Raw genomic sequence first — 20,431 nt, 5'->3', positions numbered from 1 at the left:
GATCCCTATATATACAGTAAAGTGAGACCAGTTCCATGGACAAAAGGTAGTCTTTTAAAGCAACCAAAGCAGACAGACCTTACTGCACAAGCGAATGAGCCAAGATCACACAGAGTCAGCTGGAAACATAGCCTCGGTACACTTTCTTTGCATGGGAAAAGGCAGAGGAGTCACACTGAGTCGGAAGCATTCTGTGCTGAAGCCTGGAGCCGCCTAACGCACAAATGCTCTTCAAGATACTAAACAGTTCCTACCCGCAGTGAGGGGGAGAAACCCAGGAACACCTCGCAGAACTCCTAAGAACCTTGGCGATCCTCTGACCACATTCTGGGCCAAGCTCTGAAGTACAATTCACAGCCATTCACTTAAAGAAACAAAATGCCATGGCATTTACCCTTTAAGGACTCTACTCCCAGGTTTAACTAAGACACGATAGGGGGTACTTGGTAGGTGAGAAAAAAATTCAAGCGAGGCATCGTTTCGTAGTAGAGATGCCTGGTGGAAACTTATGGCCAACGACTTTTAATTTTAGAGTAATCATGCACCCTGCTCATCAGTAACTCTGAAAAGCCAAGTCAAGACAAAGCTCTCTTTGCCCACGTATAACTGACTTGGCGTGTGGCTTTGAGTAGGTACTCACCTGCCCTCATCTACGCTGGCCTTGATGACGGCCGAGGTCCCTTCCAGGGCCACCCACTCTATCATTCTCTGTCAATCTCAAGAGGACAGCTGTCTTCAGTCTGAACTAGCTCCGTAAGAGATTTTTAGAGCCAGAAACAGCAAGAGAAATGATCTAAATCCACCCTTTCATTTAAGAGCTGAGGAAACCACTGGCCTGGGAGACGGTGTGACTCAGGAAAAGTGATGGATGCTGCCAGGAGAGGAATGGGTAGCAGTCACCATGGTGACCAAAAGAGTTGGGTCCCACCCAACCAGTGAGTTCAGAGCATCTTGAGGGGCAAGTAGGATTTGGGGTAAATTATCCAATAATACTGGGGAGTAGCCGAGTAGGGGTAGCTTAGTGAGTCCGAGAGTATGCAGAAGCAAAAAAAGAGAGCAGGAAAAACAGGAGCTGAAAACAAACATGAATCTCAGCTTCTTTTTGGTATCTATTGGTAGAGCTACCAGCTATCAATTTGCTGCCCACTTCAGTGAACCAAGGCCTCCTGGGGGTGCAACTTGGGTTTGCTGTACCAGTTTGCTCTACTAATTTGTTTCCATGAAGCAGGCAACACAGGAAGCCCAGCGCAGCAGCTTGGATTTGGGTGTTTCATTACTCAGGCTGGCAGTGCTATGGGAGTCCATATTCTCTCTGGCCTTAGAAAGAACAGGGCTTCCAGTCTTGTTTTTTCAGCTAAAAAAATCTTAACTTTTCAGCATTGCTGAGGAGCTCTTACACTAAAGACCAGAGAAGTTAGAGGAAACGGTACTAATTATGATCATGATTAATTCCCCCTGAAGTTCTTTATCAGAGCTGCCCTTCCATCTCCTGTCCACCTAATCCCACAGCCTAAAAAGAGTCCACACCAGTGCTGTCAATTCGGACAGAAGTAGATTTTCAGTGCTTGCATTGCCCTGAGATCAAACAACCCTCAAATCTGACAGTATACGTTAAATTTACAGCGTGCAAAGTCAGAAATTCTTGCTAGAATGGAAACAGCAGCCCAGCGCTGCATTCCTTGCCTGGGCAGATGATCTTTTCTATGCTGGTCTCCATCTGTAATACTCTCCCCCATCTCCTTCCTCATAATAGCTAATGGGCTTTTTAACTCAGTGTTCGCGCAACAGGCACCTACTCTCTTCCATTGCCAGACATCAAATTCTCAGGCTAACCCAAGCCCCTTCTGACTGCATAGTCTGTGAGCACACGGCAGCAGCGGATAGAGACGATTCGTAGAATATTTATTTGAAAGGCTGCTTTGTAATTAAGTCAGGTCAGTGGCCTCCCAGCCAAACTCTTTACTCCTCTTCAGTAGCCCTTCCTCCCGCTGAAAGTTAATTAACGTGGCACCAAGAGTTGTTATTATATTCCCCAAATAAATACACAACTTCTTTAATGGATAAACTTAGAGTGTAAAAAGAGAGCTGGCTGTCTGAATTCACAGCCCACCCTAGCTGTGTCTTTGCAGTCGGCAGACACTCACCATTAAAAAGGCAGAAAAAGGGGGCAGCCAAGAGACGGCTCCCAACACCATAGCACTTCTCTCTCAGCGCAGCATTTTCCCATTTAAAGAGAGCCATGATGCTGGGCTGGGGGGAGAGGTAGCGGAAGGGAGTACTTGGCCAAAAAAAAAGCCTGATGAGAACTTTACCATGACCACTGCGCTCAACGACAGAATTTTGAAAGGTTTTAGTGCACCTTTTCAAGCTACTTGGTTTTAGCCTAACTGCCATATTATCATCATTTCTATGGGAAAATATATGTTGAACCCCAAACATCTGACTGAAAAAACGAATTCTGGAAGGCAGCCCATGACAACTAATCCACGTAAGGGCTACCATATACACGGAACAGAGACACAAAGTTTGTTACAACGTACAGCAAAAAGTACTTAGAATGATGGTGATACAAGAGGTGTATACCAGATGTAAGAAATAGCAGAGTACTCTAAGACCTACGTTGACCAAACTCTTATTAGTTGGCTAATTGTTTTTTGTTTTTTTAAAGAGATTTGGGTAAATCCTAAGAAAACAAATGGGTGTGGGGATTAACACAATCCCCCCAAACTTTCCAAGTTAGGTAGCATCTGAGAGCCATTAACAGTTCAGCCCGATTTCCCATCAATTTATTACATAATACCATAGATGTTCAAAGTGGGGACCTTGGAGGTATATCAGAATCACCTGGGAAAATAAAAATACAATATTCAAAACATGACTAAATCAAAGTCAGAAAAATGAATGCAGTTTCTGTAATGGACTGAATGTTTGTGTCCAAAATTCACATGGTGAAGCCTAAATCCCCAGTGTGATGGTATTTGGAGGTGAGGCCTTTGGGAGGTGATTGGGTTTAGCTGAGGTCAGGAGGGTGGGACTCCCATGACGGGATTAGTGTCCTTTCTAGTCATGAGCGACCCTGCAGCTTGCTGATCTCTGCTCTCTACCAATCGAGGACACACACAGTCAGCAGTCGGCAGAACTCCATCAAGCTAGCACCCTGATCCTCGACCTCCAGCCTCCAGAACTGTGAGAAATAAATTTCTGTTGTTTATAAGCCAGTCTGTGTTGTTAAAACAGCCCAAATGGGCTAAGACAGTTTTGTTTATACTGCAAGAGTAGAGACAGTAAAAGATATTACCTCATTCCATCCTACTTTGCCAATACATCGGAGTTAATCATAGTTTTACTTATATATAGGAAAGAAGTGACTAATAGGATTCATGAAGGGGCTATTAAAACATACCACATGCAAATGATGTGAAAAGCACTGAAATCATGCACAATGGTCCTTGCTCTGTGGTAAAGGTCCCTCACAAATTAAAGCAACAGAGACAAGTAAAGTAAAACTCAAACACTGACTCTGCTGCTGTAGCAATCAGCGGAATTTTACTTAGCCCTGGCAGTTTTCCTAGGCTGCAAGACATCTGACCTTTGCCTTCTGGAAAACATATATATATCTTTTAGAAATCAAGCAGCCAATTTGTGTTATAGATGAGACAGGTGTTCACAGACTACAGAGCTCACAAGGTACCTATTTGATCAATCAAGTGCATATGGTTTCAGAATGAAAAACAAGTTCTAGTTCATCGCCACTGGCTTGTGTAATGTTGAGCCCAGAAAGAGCCAATGGAAGTTCATCAGTAAGGAGCAAGAGAAAAGGAGAGAAAGGATGACCACTTTCAAGTCTAGGTGGTCAGAAATTACAGTTCAAAAGAAATTTATCTATGTGCATCAGAAATATACTGACAGGGGGACTTCCCTGGTGGCACAGCAGATAAGATTCTGAGCTCCCAGTGCAGGGGTCCGGGTTCAAGCCCTGGTCAGGGAACTAGATCCCACATGCATGCCGCAACTAAGAGTTCACATGCCACAATTAAGGAGCCAGCCTGCTGCAACTAAGAAGGCTGTGGGCCACAACTAAGGAGCCTGCCTGCCGCAACTAAGACCCAGCGCAACCAAATAAATAATTTTTTTTTTTTTGCGGTACGTGGGCCTCTCACTGTTGTGGCCTCTCCCGTCGTGGAGCACAGGCTCTGGACGCACAGGCTCAGCGGCCATGGCTCGCGGGCCCAGCCGCTCCGTGGCCATGTGGGATCTTCCCGGACCGGGGCACGAACCCGTGTCCCCTGCATCGGCAGGGGGGGTCTCAACCACTGCGCCACCAGGGAAGCCCATAAATATTTTTTAAAAAGAAAAAGAAATATATACTGATAGAAGGAATTCCCTGGTGGCCCAGTGGTTAGGACTCCACACTTTCACTGCTGAGGGCCCAGGTTCCATCCCTGCTCTGGGAACTAAGATCCCAGATCCCACAGCCACGTGGCACGGCCAAAAAATGAAAAAAAAAAAAAAAAATACTGATAGAGAACAGAAAAATATGCAAAAAAAAAATCATGAAGAACTATATAGCAAGATAAATAGGGTCGGCCCTTGGGTGAAAGTAATGTTGGTGGTAATTTATCTTCCTACCTTTTCCAGCTCCCACCCAATTTTTTTTTTTTTTTTTTTTTTTTTTTCGGTATTCGGGCCTCTCACTTTTTTGGCCTCTCCCATTGTGGAGCACAGGCTCTGGATGTGCAGGCTCAACAGCCTCTCTTATTTTTTTTATTTTTTATTTTTTATTTTTTGCGGTATGCGGGCCTCTCACTGTTGTGGCCTCTCCCATTGCGGTGCACAGGCTCCGGACGTGCAGGCTCAGCGGCCATGGCTCACGGGCCCAGCTGCTCCGCGGCATGTGGGATCCTCCCGGACCAGGGCACGAACCCGTGTCCCCTGCATCGGCAGGCGGACTCTCAACCACTGCGCCACCAGGGAAGCCCTCCCACCCAATTTTTTAATGAACATTTACTATTTTTATAACAAAAAAATTTAAAGACATCTAATCTTAAAAATTAACTATTTCCTAATAGTACATCCATTAATTTAGGATATTAATTCACATATCTAAAATACAGAGTGAACCAATAAACTCTCAGAGGAGAAATGATAGTGAAGGCTTAGCTATCTGGAAGACAGAATTTTCCAGATAGCCAAGAGTTAACTTTCTTTACCATAGCTTCTAACTTTTTTCTTCTCAAACACTGTGTTCCCATAAAAATTAGATTTGTTCTTTGAAATGGACAGAACTTCAGGATTATATTAAAACCCCGTTAATATTTAATATGTGAAAACAACACTTTCATAGTTTACCAGCTCAGTAAATTTTGCTTTTGTTCAATGACACTGAAAATGAAGGTCTTTTATGCAATAGATACATATATAATTAGTCAGATTTATATGGTTTCCGAGCTCAAGTTTTTATCACTTTGACATCAGCACAGTATTATACAAATGTGCATAATGGGTTCATAATTCCAGGGGACTCTTTTACCAAATAATTACCATTGGTGGAAAGCAGGTTTCAAAGTCTGGGGTATAAACTCTTTTGCTACATCAAGAGCACAGTGGAGAAATCCTGGGGAAAGAACACATACCATAGTGCATGCTGCAAATACACTATCACATCAAGAAAAAATATCAACAGGCGTTGTTTGGGGAGGATTGTAGTCTAGGTAATTTTTTTTTCATGTTTGTACTTCTGTGTTTACATTTACCACATTTTCTTGAAAGAGCAATGGATTACTTTTACAATGCAAATGCTTGATTGAAAAGGTTTTCAAGGGCTTCCCTGGTGGCGCAGTGGTTGAGAGTCCGCCTGCCGATGCAGCGGACACGGGTTCGTGCCCCGATCCGGGAAGATCACACGTGCTGCGGAGCGGCTGGGCCCGTGAGCCATGGCCGCTGAGCCTGCACGGCCGGAGCCTGTGCTCTGCAACGGGAGAGGCCACAACAGTGAGAGGCCCGTGTACCACAAAAAGAAAACAAAAAAAGACTAGCTTATGTCCTCAAAGACACCGCACATGCAGACTGCCAAAATTCCTACTGTTTTCCTTCCCAGTAACAAAGAAGAGGGATTCCACTGCACCTCTTCTGCAGGAACTCTCTTCTGTGTTCTCGGCATCTCTACTTCATGCAACCTGTATCTACATTTTACTGCATGATTTTCTCCCCCATTTCTGTTTCCTCTCACATCCCTGCTTCCCTGCAACAAGGCTCGATTTAGATTTATCCAGCCCATGTGTGTTAATTAACAAACAATTGAACCAAATGCCAAGGAGCTTCAGGTCCTTCTCAGTTGGTTACGCGGCAGGGGGGAATCCTGCTGCAGCAGTAATGCTGTTCCCCTAAGCACAGCTCGGCACAGGGCATCCCTCGTCACTGTCCACAGGTCCACTGGCCTCCCTGGACCAGGCTCCACGAGGCCAGGGACCCGACGTCATCTTTCTTAGCAGAGTTTGTGGCAGACAACAGGCATGTTAATAAAGGTGTGTTGAATTAACGCAGAATGTGTGCCACACAAGTGCAGCATGGACAAAAAAGACAGTCACACAGATCCATGAATTAAAGAGATGGATAACCAGATCAAGGAAGGTGGTGAGATGTTTGAGGCTCAAATAAGATGTATGCTCATTTTCCTGGAAAATGGGGAGGGCAAAGTACCACAGAAATTAGATGAACACTTTGATTACTAAGGGCAGCACATACAATTTTTGGAGCGCTTACTATATGTGAGTCACCAGGGATACAGGGGTGAGGTTAACATCGTACCTTCCCTCCTTTACCTTATGAGGAGCTCACAGAAACGAAATGGTTTAATTGTTAACTGCTGTTTGTGTACCAAGTGGTACAGGAAAAGGACTGAACGTCATGGAAACACTTTGGAGCACAGACCCCAAAGTGACTAGAGGAGCAAACTGGGTAACAGTTAAGTAGGGATGGGGCAGGGGAGGGAGAAAATGGGCCAGGCAAGGGCACAGATCCATGGAAACCTGGGGGCAGGAAAGCACTGGGCACATCAGAGCATGATTTTTAAACTGCAGGTTGTGACCCACTATTGGATTAGGAAATTAGTTCAAGTCAGGTGTCACCTACATTTTGCTAAAAACAAAATAGGATTGAACAGAAAATCAGTGCAAAGCACATAAGCAAGTGTTTCACAGAACTTGTCCCAGTCATAAATACAGTTACAAAAACATCAGTGTACTGGGTCACCACGTAAACTTATTTACTGGTGTGCAATCCACATGGGAACAATTCTGTGCAGGGGAACAAAACTTGCCACCCAAAATAGGTCTATTTGGCACAAGGATTAATTTAGGCTGATTGTGACATAGAGAACAGACTGCGGGGGTTGCCAAGGTGGCGGAGGGGTGGAGAGGGATGGGCTGGGAGTCTGGGATGAGCAGATGCAAACTGGTATATACAGAACGGATAAACAACCAGGTCCTACTGCATAGCACAGGGAACTGTATTCAATATCCTGTGACAAACTATAATGGAAAAGAACATGAAAAAGAGTGTATATATACGTATAACTGAGTCACTTTGCTGCACAGAAGTAATTAATACAACATTGTAAATCAGCTATACTTCAATTTTTAAATAAATAAACAAATAAATGATTTAGGCTGATTCTTTTTAAGGCCCCAAAGAATCAGGAGGAATCTTTGACCTTCCCCCTAACTGCCTAAAAGAATGTAGGTAGAGGACCTGTTCCAGAAAGGGAGCTATCACCATGATAACGGTAGCATGACCTAGGTATGTAGAGTGGGAGGAATCCAGCAAAGCCTGTTTGCTGAAATTCCTCTCTGTGTCCCACTGTCTCTGCCTAGCAAACATTTGTTTGCCCAGTGTTTGCTTTTCCCTCTGCCTGTCAACTGCCTTCCTCTCCTCCTCTGAAGTTCCAAACCTCTGCCCACAACATCCTCTTTTGTCTTTAGTGCTGAAGACAGTGTTAAAGTGAGGGCTTCGACAATTTTGACGAATTTTCTCTCCCACGTATACATGTCATTAAACTTCTGTTGATTTTCTCTGCCAGAAAAACCTAGAAGGGAAGAGGATAATTTCTCCTTCCCCGACAAGACAAACGAAAGAACTTCAATAGGGATGGAGCGCGAGGAGAGGCAGAATGGAAGATTTATTCCCCCAACAAACCTACAAGTTAGAGAGTACGTCTGTTCACAGAAGAGATCAAATCGCTGGCCTGACGTCACACAGCTTATTCAGGTGAAAGGGAGATATGAACCCAAGAGCGTCCCGAAACTACAGCGGCTAAGATACTGTCATTACACGTAGATGCCAATAAATAAAATGACCATTCCAGTCCTAAAGCCAAACTTTAGAAATGGGTGTCTGTGCTTTGGGAAGAAAGGGCATCTCCGATAAGAAAATACACCCCAAATTCTAGAAATAACTGAGAAAACTTTACTGGGCCAACCACAGGAGAAAAGAGTAAGAGGTCTAGTACATGACAGGCATCCCTGTTCGTCATTAAGTGTTAGCTGAATTACATGACTAATTCTCCAACTAATTTATTCCAGATTTTTCTACTGTACTAGCTGATAATAGTTAAGTGTCAAATCCTCCCGTTTATGGCTGTTTTCTTTTTTCCTATAATTTTCTGTGCAAAGTGCACAGAAGGTCCTCACATGTGCTGAGCTGAACTTCCCTTAATAAATAAGCTAATTTGTGCCCTTTCATGCTAGTTATCCTCCGGAGAAGGAAAATCCTTCCTAGTTGACAGAACACATTCTGATGAAGAGTTCTTGACGCTTAGAGAATATTTTAAGTTCGAATGTTCTTATCACCTAAATGTAACAGTGACCACATGTCGGAATAGGCAGTGCCCACCAATGTGTGTTAAAAAGAGCCCTGGGCTTCCCTGGTGGCGCAATGGTTGAGAGTCCACCTGCCGATGCAGGGGACACGGGTTCGTAACCTGGTCTGGGAAAATCCCACATGCCGCGGAGCAGCTGGGCCTGTGAGCCATGGCCGCTGGGCCTGTGCGTCCGGAGCCTGTGCTCCCGCAATGGCAGAGGCCACAGCAGTGGGAGGCCCACGTACCGCAAAAAAAAAAAAAAAAAAGAGCCCTTAAGAGTACTGAAGTCATATTGACTAAAGTAATCCAGTTTATTAGACTAATACTAATTATTAGTGCTGCAAAGACCTACTAATGTTACATTTTTCTGAACATGCTTTTTTACATCTGCTTATAAAGTATCTTTTGGAGTTAAACATTCAGAATGCTAAGTTGTGTGACTTGAAGAAAGCCTCTTGATCTCCCTCTGGGTTTCCTTCTCTGAAAAAGTGCGAGCAGGTATGAGCAGGCTGGGCCACCTACAGGCCAAGCTGGTCCATTTTCCTCGCAAGCCTGCTTCCTAGGCAGCAAGTTCTGGAGGAAGAGGAAGCAGGTGCAGGTAGCTGTGGTTCCAAAGCCTGGGCAGATCTGATGCCCCTGCCCCTGGATTTCCTTGTGATTTCCCCACTTTCTAACATCCCCACGAGGGGCTGGGGACAAAGTAATGACAGAGTAGCCCTCCCCCGCAATGTGGCCTTCCAGCTCTACAATTCTATGAATTCTCATCCTGCAAAACACCGACAGAACCATTGACAGCCCAGAGCCCTTGATGATCAAGCTGGTAACATTCTCTTCTTAAAGAATGAAAAGATCTCAGATTCTAAGAGAAGAACAAATGCTATCTGACTAATTCGAGGGTCCATGCCGAAGGCCTGACTTTTGGTGAGATTAACTTAAAATTAGGCCTCCAGCACGTGAGTTAATTGGCACCCACCTTGCAAGGAGTCTAAGACTTAGTCCCAAACCCAGATAAGTTCTGCTTTACAGAGAATAGGCAGGTGCCTTCTTTTTCTTTCTTTCTTTTCTTTTTTAATTAATTAATTCATTCATTTATTTTTGGCTGCGTTGGGTCTTCGTTGCTGTGTGCGGGCTTTCTCTAGTTGCAGAGAGCAGGGGCTACTCTTCGTAGCAGTGTGCGGGCTTCTCATTGTGGTGGCTTCTCTTGTCACGGAGCGCGGGCTCTAGGCACGCAGGCTTCAGTAGTTGTGGCACAACGGGCTCAGTAGTTGTGGCTCAGGGGCTTAGTTGCTCCACGGCACGTGGGATCTTCCCAGATCAGGGCTCGAACCCGTGTCCCCTGCATTGGCAGGTGGATTCTTAACCACTGCGCCACCAGGGAAGTCCCCAGGTGCCCTCTTAAAAACCGTTACAACCTAAGCTACACCTTCAAAACAAACATGTATGGCCAACACGAATCCCTGGCAGAGACCTTCCAATACCCCTTCTGCAGGTTCAACCCATTAGGTTCAAAATATAGATGATTTTTTTTTTAGTTTCTTTTTATTTTGAATTGGAGCATAGTTAATTAAAGATGTGTTTGTTTCAAGTGTACAGCAAAGTGATTCAGTTACACACACATATATAGATGCTTATTTAAAAATTAACAGCAGCAGCTAGCTTATGTTGAGTGCTTATGTAGCAGGCATTATGCAAATCACCTTACACTCTCATTCACTGTACCTGACACAGGTTTGCTATTATTGCCATTTTACAGATAAGGAAACTGAGGCTCAGAAACAGACTGGTTGAGACAACTAGATGCAAAAGAATGAATTTGGACCCTATTTTACACCGCATATAAAAATTAACTCAAAAGGAATCAAAGACCTAAATGTAAGCACCCAAAGAAGACAACAGGGGTAAATCTTCGTGACTTTGCATTCTAAGATATGATACCAAAACGCAGCAACCAAAGAAAAAAATTAATAATTGGACTTCACCAGAATTAAAAAAGCTCTATGCTTCAAAGGACACGCTCAAGACAGTGCACAGAACACCCACAGAAAATGAGAAAATATTTGCAATGATGTATCTCATAAGGGACTTGTATCTTATAAAATACAAGTACTATATGTATAAGAATATATAAGGAACTCTTAGAATTCCATAATAAAAAGACCTTGAATAGACATTTCTCCAAAGAAGATACACAAATGGCCAAGAAGCACCTGAAAATACACTCGACATCATTCGCCTCGGGGAAATACAAAACCACAATGTGATGCTGCTTCACATCCACCGGCATGGCTGCAATGACATGGTGCAGCCACTTTGAAAACTGTCTGGCATTTCCTCCAAAAGATAAACAGAGAGTTGGCATGTGACCCTGCAATTCCATTCTAATTTCCAAGAAAGATTCAAACCCATGTCCACGCAAAAAATCGTACATGCATGTTCACAGCAGCATTACTCATAATAACCAAAAGGCTGAAACAACCTAAATGTCCAGCAAAGGATGAATGGATAAACAAAATGTGGTACATCCATATAATGGATTATTACTTAGCCAGGAAAAGGAATGAAGTACTGATATGTGCTACACCGTGGATAAAAATATCATGCTAAGTGAAAGAAGGCAGTCACACAAGACCACACACTATATGATTCCGTTTATAGGATGTGTCCAGAATAAGCAAATACACAGAGACAGAAAGTAGAGTTAGTGGTTGCTTAAGGGGATTAGGGGATTGAGTGACAAGGTTTCTTTTGAGGTGATGAAAATGTTCTAAAATTGATTTTGGTTATGGTTACACAACACGAAATATACTTTAAATGGATGATTTGTAAATGCTTTAAATGGATGATTTGTAATGGTATGTGAATTATAACTCAATAAAGCTGCTACCAAAAAAAATAAACAAATTAAGATATTTAGCAGAGGAAAGAGGTTCACATCTGGTTCCATTCAAGTCCAATACCCAGACCCTGAACCTACCCTACACCGCCTTTCAAAGTACAAGTGACAGCTCTTCAGGCACCTGTCTAAATCCACACTTTATTTAAACTCTTCCAACAAAGCAGCGGCAAGGCACGGGACACATAGGATAATTGCCTTCAAATAGCTTTTAGTTTTAAAAATATGTTTATTGTCAGATAGAAAAGCAAAGGCATGTACCACACACATATATCATTACAATGCATAGTACAGCACGTGCCTTGGCTCTTCTGATAATAATTTCAGTATAGGATATATTATATTATACAGACTACGACATACCGTAAATATTATAATACAGATGATAATCCCAAGTGATGGCCACAAGAGAGGATCAGATCACATCCATGGAAACATGGAAGACATTTATTTCTACAGTAGAAAAAAAAAAACATTCCCCCCTAAACACCGACTAAAACTACTTGTAGTTAAATAAATTCCCCAACATATAATCACCCTAGATATACCCAAAAGAAAGGGGGGAAAGTTTTAGTATGGTGTTACTTTTCTCCATCTTAATTAAAATGAGGACTTGTAATGGTCTATATGGGAAAAGAATCCAAAAAAAGAGTGGACATATGTACATGTGTAACTGATTCACTTCGCTGTACACCTGCAACTAACAACATTGTAAATCAACTATACTCCAATAAAAATTTTTAAAAATTAAAATTAAAAAAATAAAATAAAATAAGGACTTGATATCCCAGATCTGAAGATAATTTCTAGTTTAGGGCTTTGCAATGCACACATTCCATTGTGGAAATCCATTTCTTTGGTGCTGAGGTCTGAAAGAAGCCTTACAGTGGACTAAATCATTAACTTTGGGAGAATGTATGCCTTTGGGCCTCATTTTAAAAGCATTTAGTCACTAAAGTTTCTAAAGAGCCTTAAGACCGTGCAGCCATCCATCCTCTCTCTCAGGGACAGTAGGATCAGTCAACCCTTCTCTTTCTGACTCTAGGCCACTACCTCCACCTTGTGGCCACAACTAAACTGTGGGGGTCAGAGCTCCAAAGTCTCCTCAAGGAGCCTGTAAACAAATACAAGATAGAAGCTACTTCCGTTATTGACAGCCATCACAGGGAAGGTGTTGACCAAGTGAAGTTCTCACAATACCAACCACTGTGAAAATTTCACCTGGCCACTTGGTTAACTCTTGATTAACGGGTACCAGTAACGAGTTCTTGGTATATCAGGGACTTAAACAAGAATCTTCAAAACTTTAATTGGAAAGAACTGGCTATTGCCTACCCTGGAAATTAAACAGGTGAACTTTGGAACAAAATGCTTTAAGCTGGAGGCAGGGTCGGGGGGAGGGTGGGGGACGTGGGGGAGTTTTCTAATTCTAGAAATTGCATCTGAATTCCAAAGAGGACGGGTAAGAATCGATTACTCTGGATATGTGTAAAACAGCCAACCCTTGGAAATGAAGCTTTTTTGTTCTTTAACCTAGAAGGAATGGAAAAATTTCCAAGGCCATTATTCATAGTCTTAGAAAACCCAGTGACGTTCCACCCTTTGATATAGGTAGATACAAGAATAACACAAAAACCAAAAGTCAGTCCAATTAGTTTAAAACAAACCCTGGCTTCCTCTCAAGCCTGACATTCCCGTCACGGTTTCAGTCTCAAGTACAATGATGAAATGAGAATGGTCCTGAGGGTGATTCAAGAACCAGTCAGCATGGAGTAAGACGCACAGAAAGATCCTAAAAGTGGGATAAATCAGACAACTCTGCATGAAGAGCTTGGCCAAATCATCAAAGTGGTAAGTGGGATCCACATCGCAAAGAACTAGAAAATGTGAATACACTGAATTTGACATGGAAACCAGGTGGCAGTAGACTACGGTCAGCCTCTTCTAACTTTGGGAAAAGAGCGTGGGGAAAAGCGCTAGGAGCTTCTGTCTGACACCCGAACTTGGAAGGACTGATAATGGTGGCCCATGATTCTGTGAGTTGGCAAATAAGGACCAGTCTGGCCTCCTAAGGCAAGACCTGTGCTCAAATACCAACGTCTACCAAGGGCAATGGCCAAAGAAACTGTGCGCTATCACCTTCCGCCTTCTGTACCTTTTTAAGCTTGCCACACCTGACTTTAGTTTGTGCTTCTCTGTTTGCAAATGGAAAACCTAGGCCCAGAGAAGTTAATGAAGTTAATGGAAGGTCACAAAACTCATCAGTGGCTGAACCAGGACGTGCAACTAAGTCTAGGGCTCCATACCCGTATCAACAAATCTAGGTGGGAAAAGACAGGGTTCATATAAGATTGCTAATAATTCAAAGACAGAAAATGCTAATTGTTCTGAAGAACGCTTGAAAGAAAAGTTTTAGTTCCATAGCCACACTGTCTCAGGAAATTTCACAGAAATGATCCTGTGGTTAAAAACATATTCTTCCCCCTTTGGCAAAAGGAACCTAACATTTCCTGCCTATAAATCAGTACATCACAACGTATCTCCTGAAACTTTATTAGTTGTGGTTAAGAAAAGCACAAGTGCGTGAAAGAGTGAGCAGGTGCTATGCAGATCTGCCAATGTGTACTTCAGAGAGGAAGCCGCCACTGTGGGAAGAAAAAGTTGAAAAACATTTTTCACTGATATTCCTCAGGACCTCTTAAAGCTTGAAAGAACAGTTGATGATATAAGAAATACATATATATATATAACTATAACGATCCTAAAAAGGGTACAGAGAGAGCTATACATTTTTACCTGTTCTAACGTAAGCTGCTTAGAAATGGTATCGTTCTCCAGTTTCTTAATTTTCTTCATCAGCTTGTTGACCTGGAATTCCTGTTCCTGCTCGAGGTGCTGTTCTAGCTCAGCTTTCTCATGCTGCAACTGGAAAATGAAAAAACACAGATGTGGAAAGCAAGACACTCAAAAGCCATGGGAACAACGGCTCCGATAGCTAGTTAAACCGAGTATATCATAAAAGTTACATTAGTCATTTCTGCTCATATGTCCAAGCGTACACCTAGTCACTTGCTCCTGATTCCTCTAACTTATAACCAAAAATTATAGTGCACAGTCAGAGGCACTTGATCTTAGTGAAAAGGCCGAGAAATGATAGGGCAAATACATCAGAGCATCAAACCATGATTAAACACCGATTTCCATTTTCAAGAACATGTAAGTGGTTATCTCTGTAGGGAACAGCTGGGGATGAGGAAAGGAAGAAAACTTACTTTCCAGCATATATATAACCCTTTGGTACTCTTAAATTTTTATACCATGAGCATAAAAATTATTAAAAAATAGAAATTTTGCAACTGTCGGTTTTTATTGAATGAATTACAGTTTACTTGCATTTATACAATGTGTGGAGAGAGGGAAGAGATGCTACAATCACAAAAAATACTTAGTAAATTATTCTGAATGCTGTTTCCCAATGTACTAAGTAAGCATGCTTGGCAAAAATAAGTACAAATAATTAACTTTCTGTAATGAGACCAAACATCACACCTCCTACATCTTTCCTAAAAAACCAAAAGGCAAGGCCTCTTATTTATGAAATTAAAAGATATGGTTATGGTGTTGCTGCAAAAGAAATTTAAAAAAAAATGTACTCCAACCTTCAAAACCAAAAGAGAATAAAAGAAATTCAGTGGACACACAACGACTGGGGTTCTCATGAATCACTGTGCATTATTTCTAATGTTCTCAGCTGGGAGGGGCTGTTGATTCATGGTAGGGGGTGAAGGGAATGAGAGCCACAGGGCCTGGTATTTTCAGAACCATGGACAGATTAAGCAAAAACTACTAAAAACAATGAAGCACACCTAGTTGGATTGCGGGGTCTAAGATGACACCACTCCCTAATTCTACCTTCAAAACCATTTCCTCAAAAAAAAAAAAAAAAAACCATTTCCTCAGGCAGGCAGTGCGTACCAGGCTCATCACATGCGTTAGGCAGGCATGATCACCCCCAATTCATATGTGACGAAACAGGTTACTGGATCAAGGTAATTCATCTGGAAGGCGGCAGAGCTTGGCGCCCAAACCCTGCTCTGAACGCTAAACCAGAGTTCTCCCACCAGATCCTGAGCAAACCTCAGAGGGGCTGGCTTCACACTCCTCCATCCACAAGTGCCTAGTGCGCCCTTGGCATTCGGAAGGTCAAATGACTAAATGTAGAAAACAGTGAGCCATATACGCTCGCCCAGTGGATGCTATGTTTCTTTGTAAACTCTGCACAGGGTGAGATGGACAACAGAGAGCTCAGTGGGCCTGACGGACCTCAAAAGGTTACACCTAACCATCTCCACATTTGAAACAATTTCCATTGCTCTGAAAGCACCATACTTGGTGTTTAAAAAGAAAACAAAAAAAGTTAAAAATCTGACATCTTCTTCCAACACTGGAAATGTTGACTAAACAGATGCTGTTTTCCCTCCAACTGTTTTTGATGCACAACTCCAAAAAAACTGGTCAACCTCGCAGGGACCGAGAAAGAAAGCAGATGTGAAGAGGTGCTTACAGCGATGAGTCTATTTTTAGCTAACCCTTTAAAACTCAGTTTCTGCAAGACCAAGCAGTAATTAAAAGAACTAAGAGGAACGCACAGAGAATGAGAAGAGTTTCCAGCATTTTGGACACAAAGACCTGAGTGGGAAAAGCATCACTTACGAGGAAAAAATAGCAAAACATGTACATCTTCAACTAACACCTGTATTCTATAAACATTACCTGTGTGGCATGTCTTCTACCTGAATGTATTATGTTAGAGGCAGCACAATCTATGGTTAAGACATTATCCTTGCCCTAAAATAGTTTATGAACACTAAGCTTAAGTGATACCTACTGGTTTTAGAAAAATGAACTGTAGTCTTAAAATCTTTAAACCATTTGCATAGCTTTTTTAAAATATTAGCTGTGTTTTCCTCTAATATGTTTTCAATTGCTGTCTTTTTTACTTGAAAGAGCCCCCTTCCGCCTTTTTTTAGCATTATGCTTCTGCCTTGAAGTAAATTAAAACAATAAAGGATGCAATCTAATGTTGAAAAATCTCTTGCCCCCCAAGCAGCAGTTGTCACAGAATATCAATCTGAGCAAAGGTAAGGTTCTCACTGGCTTAGAGGAAAATACTCATATACAGACAGATGGCCTAACACCGTCAATATCTGATTAGGTATTTCCTATAAGAATACAGATTCAACTAGTAATGAAATCTATAAAAAGCTCTCAATTTGAAAAGGCTTTTTCCTCTCAAGAGCCATACCCTAAGAAAAATTTGACGGTTAAGCTGTCGTTACCAGGACTCAAGCGAGGTCCCTGGGTTATGCTAACCCACTGGGAAAATGTCAAGCCATCCTGAGCTCTAACTCTGCCAAAGACTCACAGTTTTCATCATCCCCCAAAGACAGACCTGGAACAAATGGTTCTGCTGCCTGCTTTGCTCTGCCATCTCTCGGGCGACAGGCAATCTAGGGGCAGGGCATGGAGTTTCTGAACAGAATACCAGAAATAGAAAATCTGGTTCTTCCTTGGAACAAAGACACTGCCAATAAGAAAAACACAGAGAAAAATACAGAAACAACCCCCGCCAAAGCAATTATGAGATGAGAATTAACATGGGCAAGGAGAAGGGGGGCAGAGCAGGGAAAGAGAACTTGAGGAACTAACAGCCATAGAGTTTGCCTCATAACAGGTTGCCTGAGAAAAATTCAGAAACCGTTTCTGTATATTCAAGCCATGTGGCCCCAAGAGGACTGGAACCAACACCCTGAATCCACCTGCCTATTTTATTTTATTATTATTTTATTATTTTCTGCATTTTGCCGCGCCTTACAGCATGCGGGATCTTAGTTCCCTGACCAGGGATCCAACCGTGCCCCCGTCAGTGGAAGCACGGCGTCCTAACTACTGGACCGCCAGGGAATTCCCTCCACCTGCCTATTTTAAAGCTGTAGCCCATGACACCATAAACAAAAACCCTAAAAGGAAGCCTGGTTTAGGCTGACCTAGGACCTATCAAAAGAACCAAACTCCGGTTTCATCTCTGAGTAGCATCTTCAACGTGGGCATAAAATTCAAGCCATGATTTTAAATTTCTTACCAAAGGTCTTAACACTTTATGAACGATTTTTAATCTTTCAATTAGGTCAGAGATCCTGAGCTAGAACAAAAGTGATTCAGCCTAAGAAGTAAATAGTCAAGCAAATTCTATTCATGTGTTTGAAAAACATGCATGTGTTTACCTTCAAAATATCTAAAGCAAAATGCTTAAGTAGATTAAAATTTATTTCCAAAATCAGGATTTTCTGTAAATATACTTCCTATAAAGTCAATCTCAAAGATTATGGAAAACTTTTGGAACTCTTACCTGTGCAATACATTTTTAACATTAACAACAAAAAACCTTACAGAATGGAAATTATGTTATATAACTGATGATCCACTGGCAGCACATTTTCAATGGAATTAGGGTTATATAAATAAAGATTTGTTCCTTAGGATTCAGCATGAAAAATATATTAACATAAGTGAAAAAGCTATAAGCAAAAATACAACTATAAACCTGTAAAATTCTAAGTACTCAAACACGAGCATTTTTTGACTGTATCCACTCACATATGGAGTCCCAAAGCCAATTTCCAGCCCATTAAAAAGCACAAGTATAGCATTAAGTTGATCTAAAAACAGGCAAGCCTTAAGCATCAGTGAATTACCAATAATTGTTGTCTTTCTCATAATTTACAAAAGCTTTCTGGAGCCACTTCAGTAAACCAGGCTTCTTATATCGGAGATTCAAGAACTCTTCACTGAATGGCTTTTCTTCTGGGCAAAAATTCTCTCCACCAGGTAAAGGCACCACCGCAGGTGCACATGGATGCGTCAGGCCACCCACTCAGCACACAGCAGGTGTGCCAAATCCCAGGCTGGGCGAAGTGTGTTTGCAAGTGTGTCTGGGCTTCTTGTCAATCCAGCCAGTGCCAAATGAGGCATGCCTTCCGGCCACCAGCCCCGGGAACCACCCTTCTCAGTGCAACTTGAGGATAAACCCAAGATGCCCCCACCTCTGTTTTCACTAGTCAACACTAATCATTCTCTCTGTGTACCACCCACAGTTCTGCAACCAACGTGCCTGGTTTATTGACAACCACCAAGGACTAGGGCCACTTGCACTGGACCAAGTAAAGCCCACCATAGGACAGTGACCACATTAAGTCATTGGACTGTCAAAAACAATTACAGTAAATCCCCTACACACGAAACTTCAAGTTGCAAGCTTTCAAAGATGCGAACGTGCGTTCGACACATCCAATCACGTAAGTTAGTTCACGTGTCTGGCGTAGGTTGTCATGTACGCACGTCCTCCGCGAGTGGTTGTGCTTTTGTGTACTTTATTTTAAGTACTGTATAGAGTACAGTGGTACAGTATCTTTATTTCAAGCCCAGGATGTCCGGAAGCAAGTGTAAAAGCAGCAGTGATAGGGCTTCCCTGGTGGCGCAGTGGTTGAGAGTCCGCCTGCCGATGCAGGGGACAAGGGTTCATGACCCGGTCTGGGAAGATCCCACATGCTGCGGAGCGGCTGGGCCCGTGAGCCATGGCCGCTGAGGCTGCGCTTCCGGAGCCTGTGCTCCGCAACGGGAGAGGCCACAACAGTGAGAGGCCCACGTATCGCGAAAAAAAAAAAAAAAAAAAAAAGCAGCAGTGATATAGCTAGTACTACTGTAGTTTTCAAGGCACTGAAGTGTAAGATTAAAAATGTTTTCTTTTTTGTGTTTGTTTGTTTTTTATGTATTAACATTATTTGTGTGACAGTACTATATAGATGATTGTGTTAGTGGGGTACCTAGGCTAACTCTGTTGGACTAACGAACAAATTGGACTTACGGACGCGCTCTCGGGAACAGAACTCGTTTGCATGTGGAGGACCTACTGTACCATGCAGTTAACATGGCCTTTGAGAAAAAAGTTCAGAACTCTCTCACAACACTGAGTCTCTTAACCAACTCTAAACCGTTCTGCTGAGCAGAAAGCCTGCCTCCCACCTCAAACTCAGTGCCTCACCACTAAATGCCTCCTGGGCCCACACTTATGCCCACCTCCTTCCTCCTTCTGTCACTGGTACTATTATTCTCATTCAACACACACCTCATCAGTTACCAAATGGCATTAAGTCAGCCCCCAGAACAGCTGTCAAATATACCCTGTGCTTTCTGTGCTCTAGTTCAAGTCTTTTATTCCTTTTCACCAGGCCACTGCCAAAGCCTCCTAATGGATGCCCCCAGGTCCAGTGTAGATCATGCTAGACTAAACTAATAGAGTTTTCTATTCATTCAACACCCTGCTCAAAACCTTGCAATGGCTCCCTACCACCTGCAGAGTAAGTCCAAACTCACTGGTATGACGTTCAACTCCTCCCATGATCCACTCCTCATGCAAGTTTCCCATGGTTTCCTCATGCTACTTTCACACTCAACCCAAGTGACAGTCTAAGGTTTATAAACATTAATGCCTTCAGGGTCCAGGCACCTGGCAAACAAAGAATGATGGGTCTCAGCACAGAGAGTGGTAGTAACTGCGGTTAGAGGCACAGCTCGTGTCTTCTTCTAAAGACTCTTTCCCTGAAAAAACACATTTTAAAAAA

At 42.6% G+C, this 20,431-nt stretch overlaps 1 protein-coding gene across 2 annotated transcripts in view; it reads right to left on the bottom strand.

The window, feature by feature from the left end:
* Window positions 1-20,431, bottom strand: part of CCDC6 (coiled-coil domain containing 6) — a 121,641-nt gene that overhangs the window by 35,320 nt on the left and 65,890 nt on the right. For both annotated transcript variants that reach the window (XR_003005945.1, XM_024765232.1), the window contains exon 3: window positions 14,547-14,675. Coding sequence is in view for 1 of the 2 variants with exons in the window: in XM_024765232.1 (XP_024621000.1) it covers window positions 14,547-14,675 (129 nt within the window). In the remaining variant the exon portion in view is untranslated. The remainder of the gene's footprint in view (window positions 1-14,546; window positions 14,676-20,431) is intronic.

This window comes from Neophocaena asiaeorientalis, unplaced genomic scaffold (assembly GCF_003031525.2).
Source record: "Neophocaena asiaeorientalis asiaeorientalis breed wild unplaced genomic scaffold, Neophocaena_asiaeorientalis_V1.1 scaffold183, whole genome shotgun sequence".
Taxonomy (NCBI): Eukaryota; Metazoa; Chordata; class Mammalia; order Artiodactyla; family Phocoenidae; genus Neophocaena; species Neophocaena asiaeorientalis.
The sequence above is the reverse complement of the archived record's forward strand: the minus strand, read 5'-3'. Positions and strand labels throughout refer to the sequence as shown.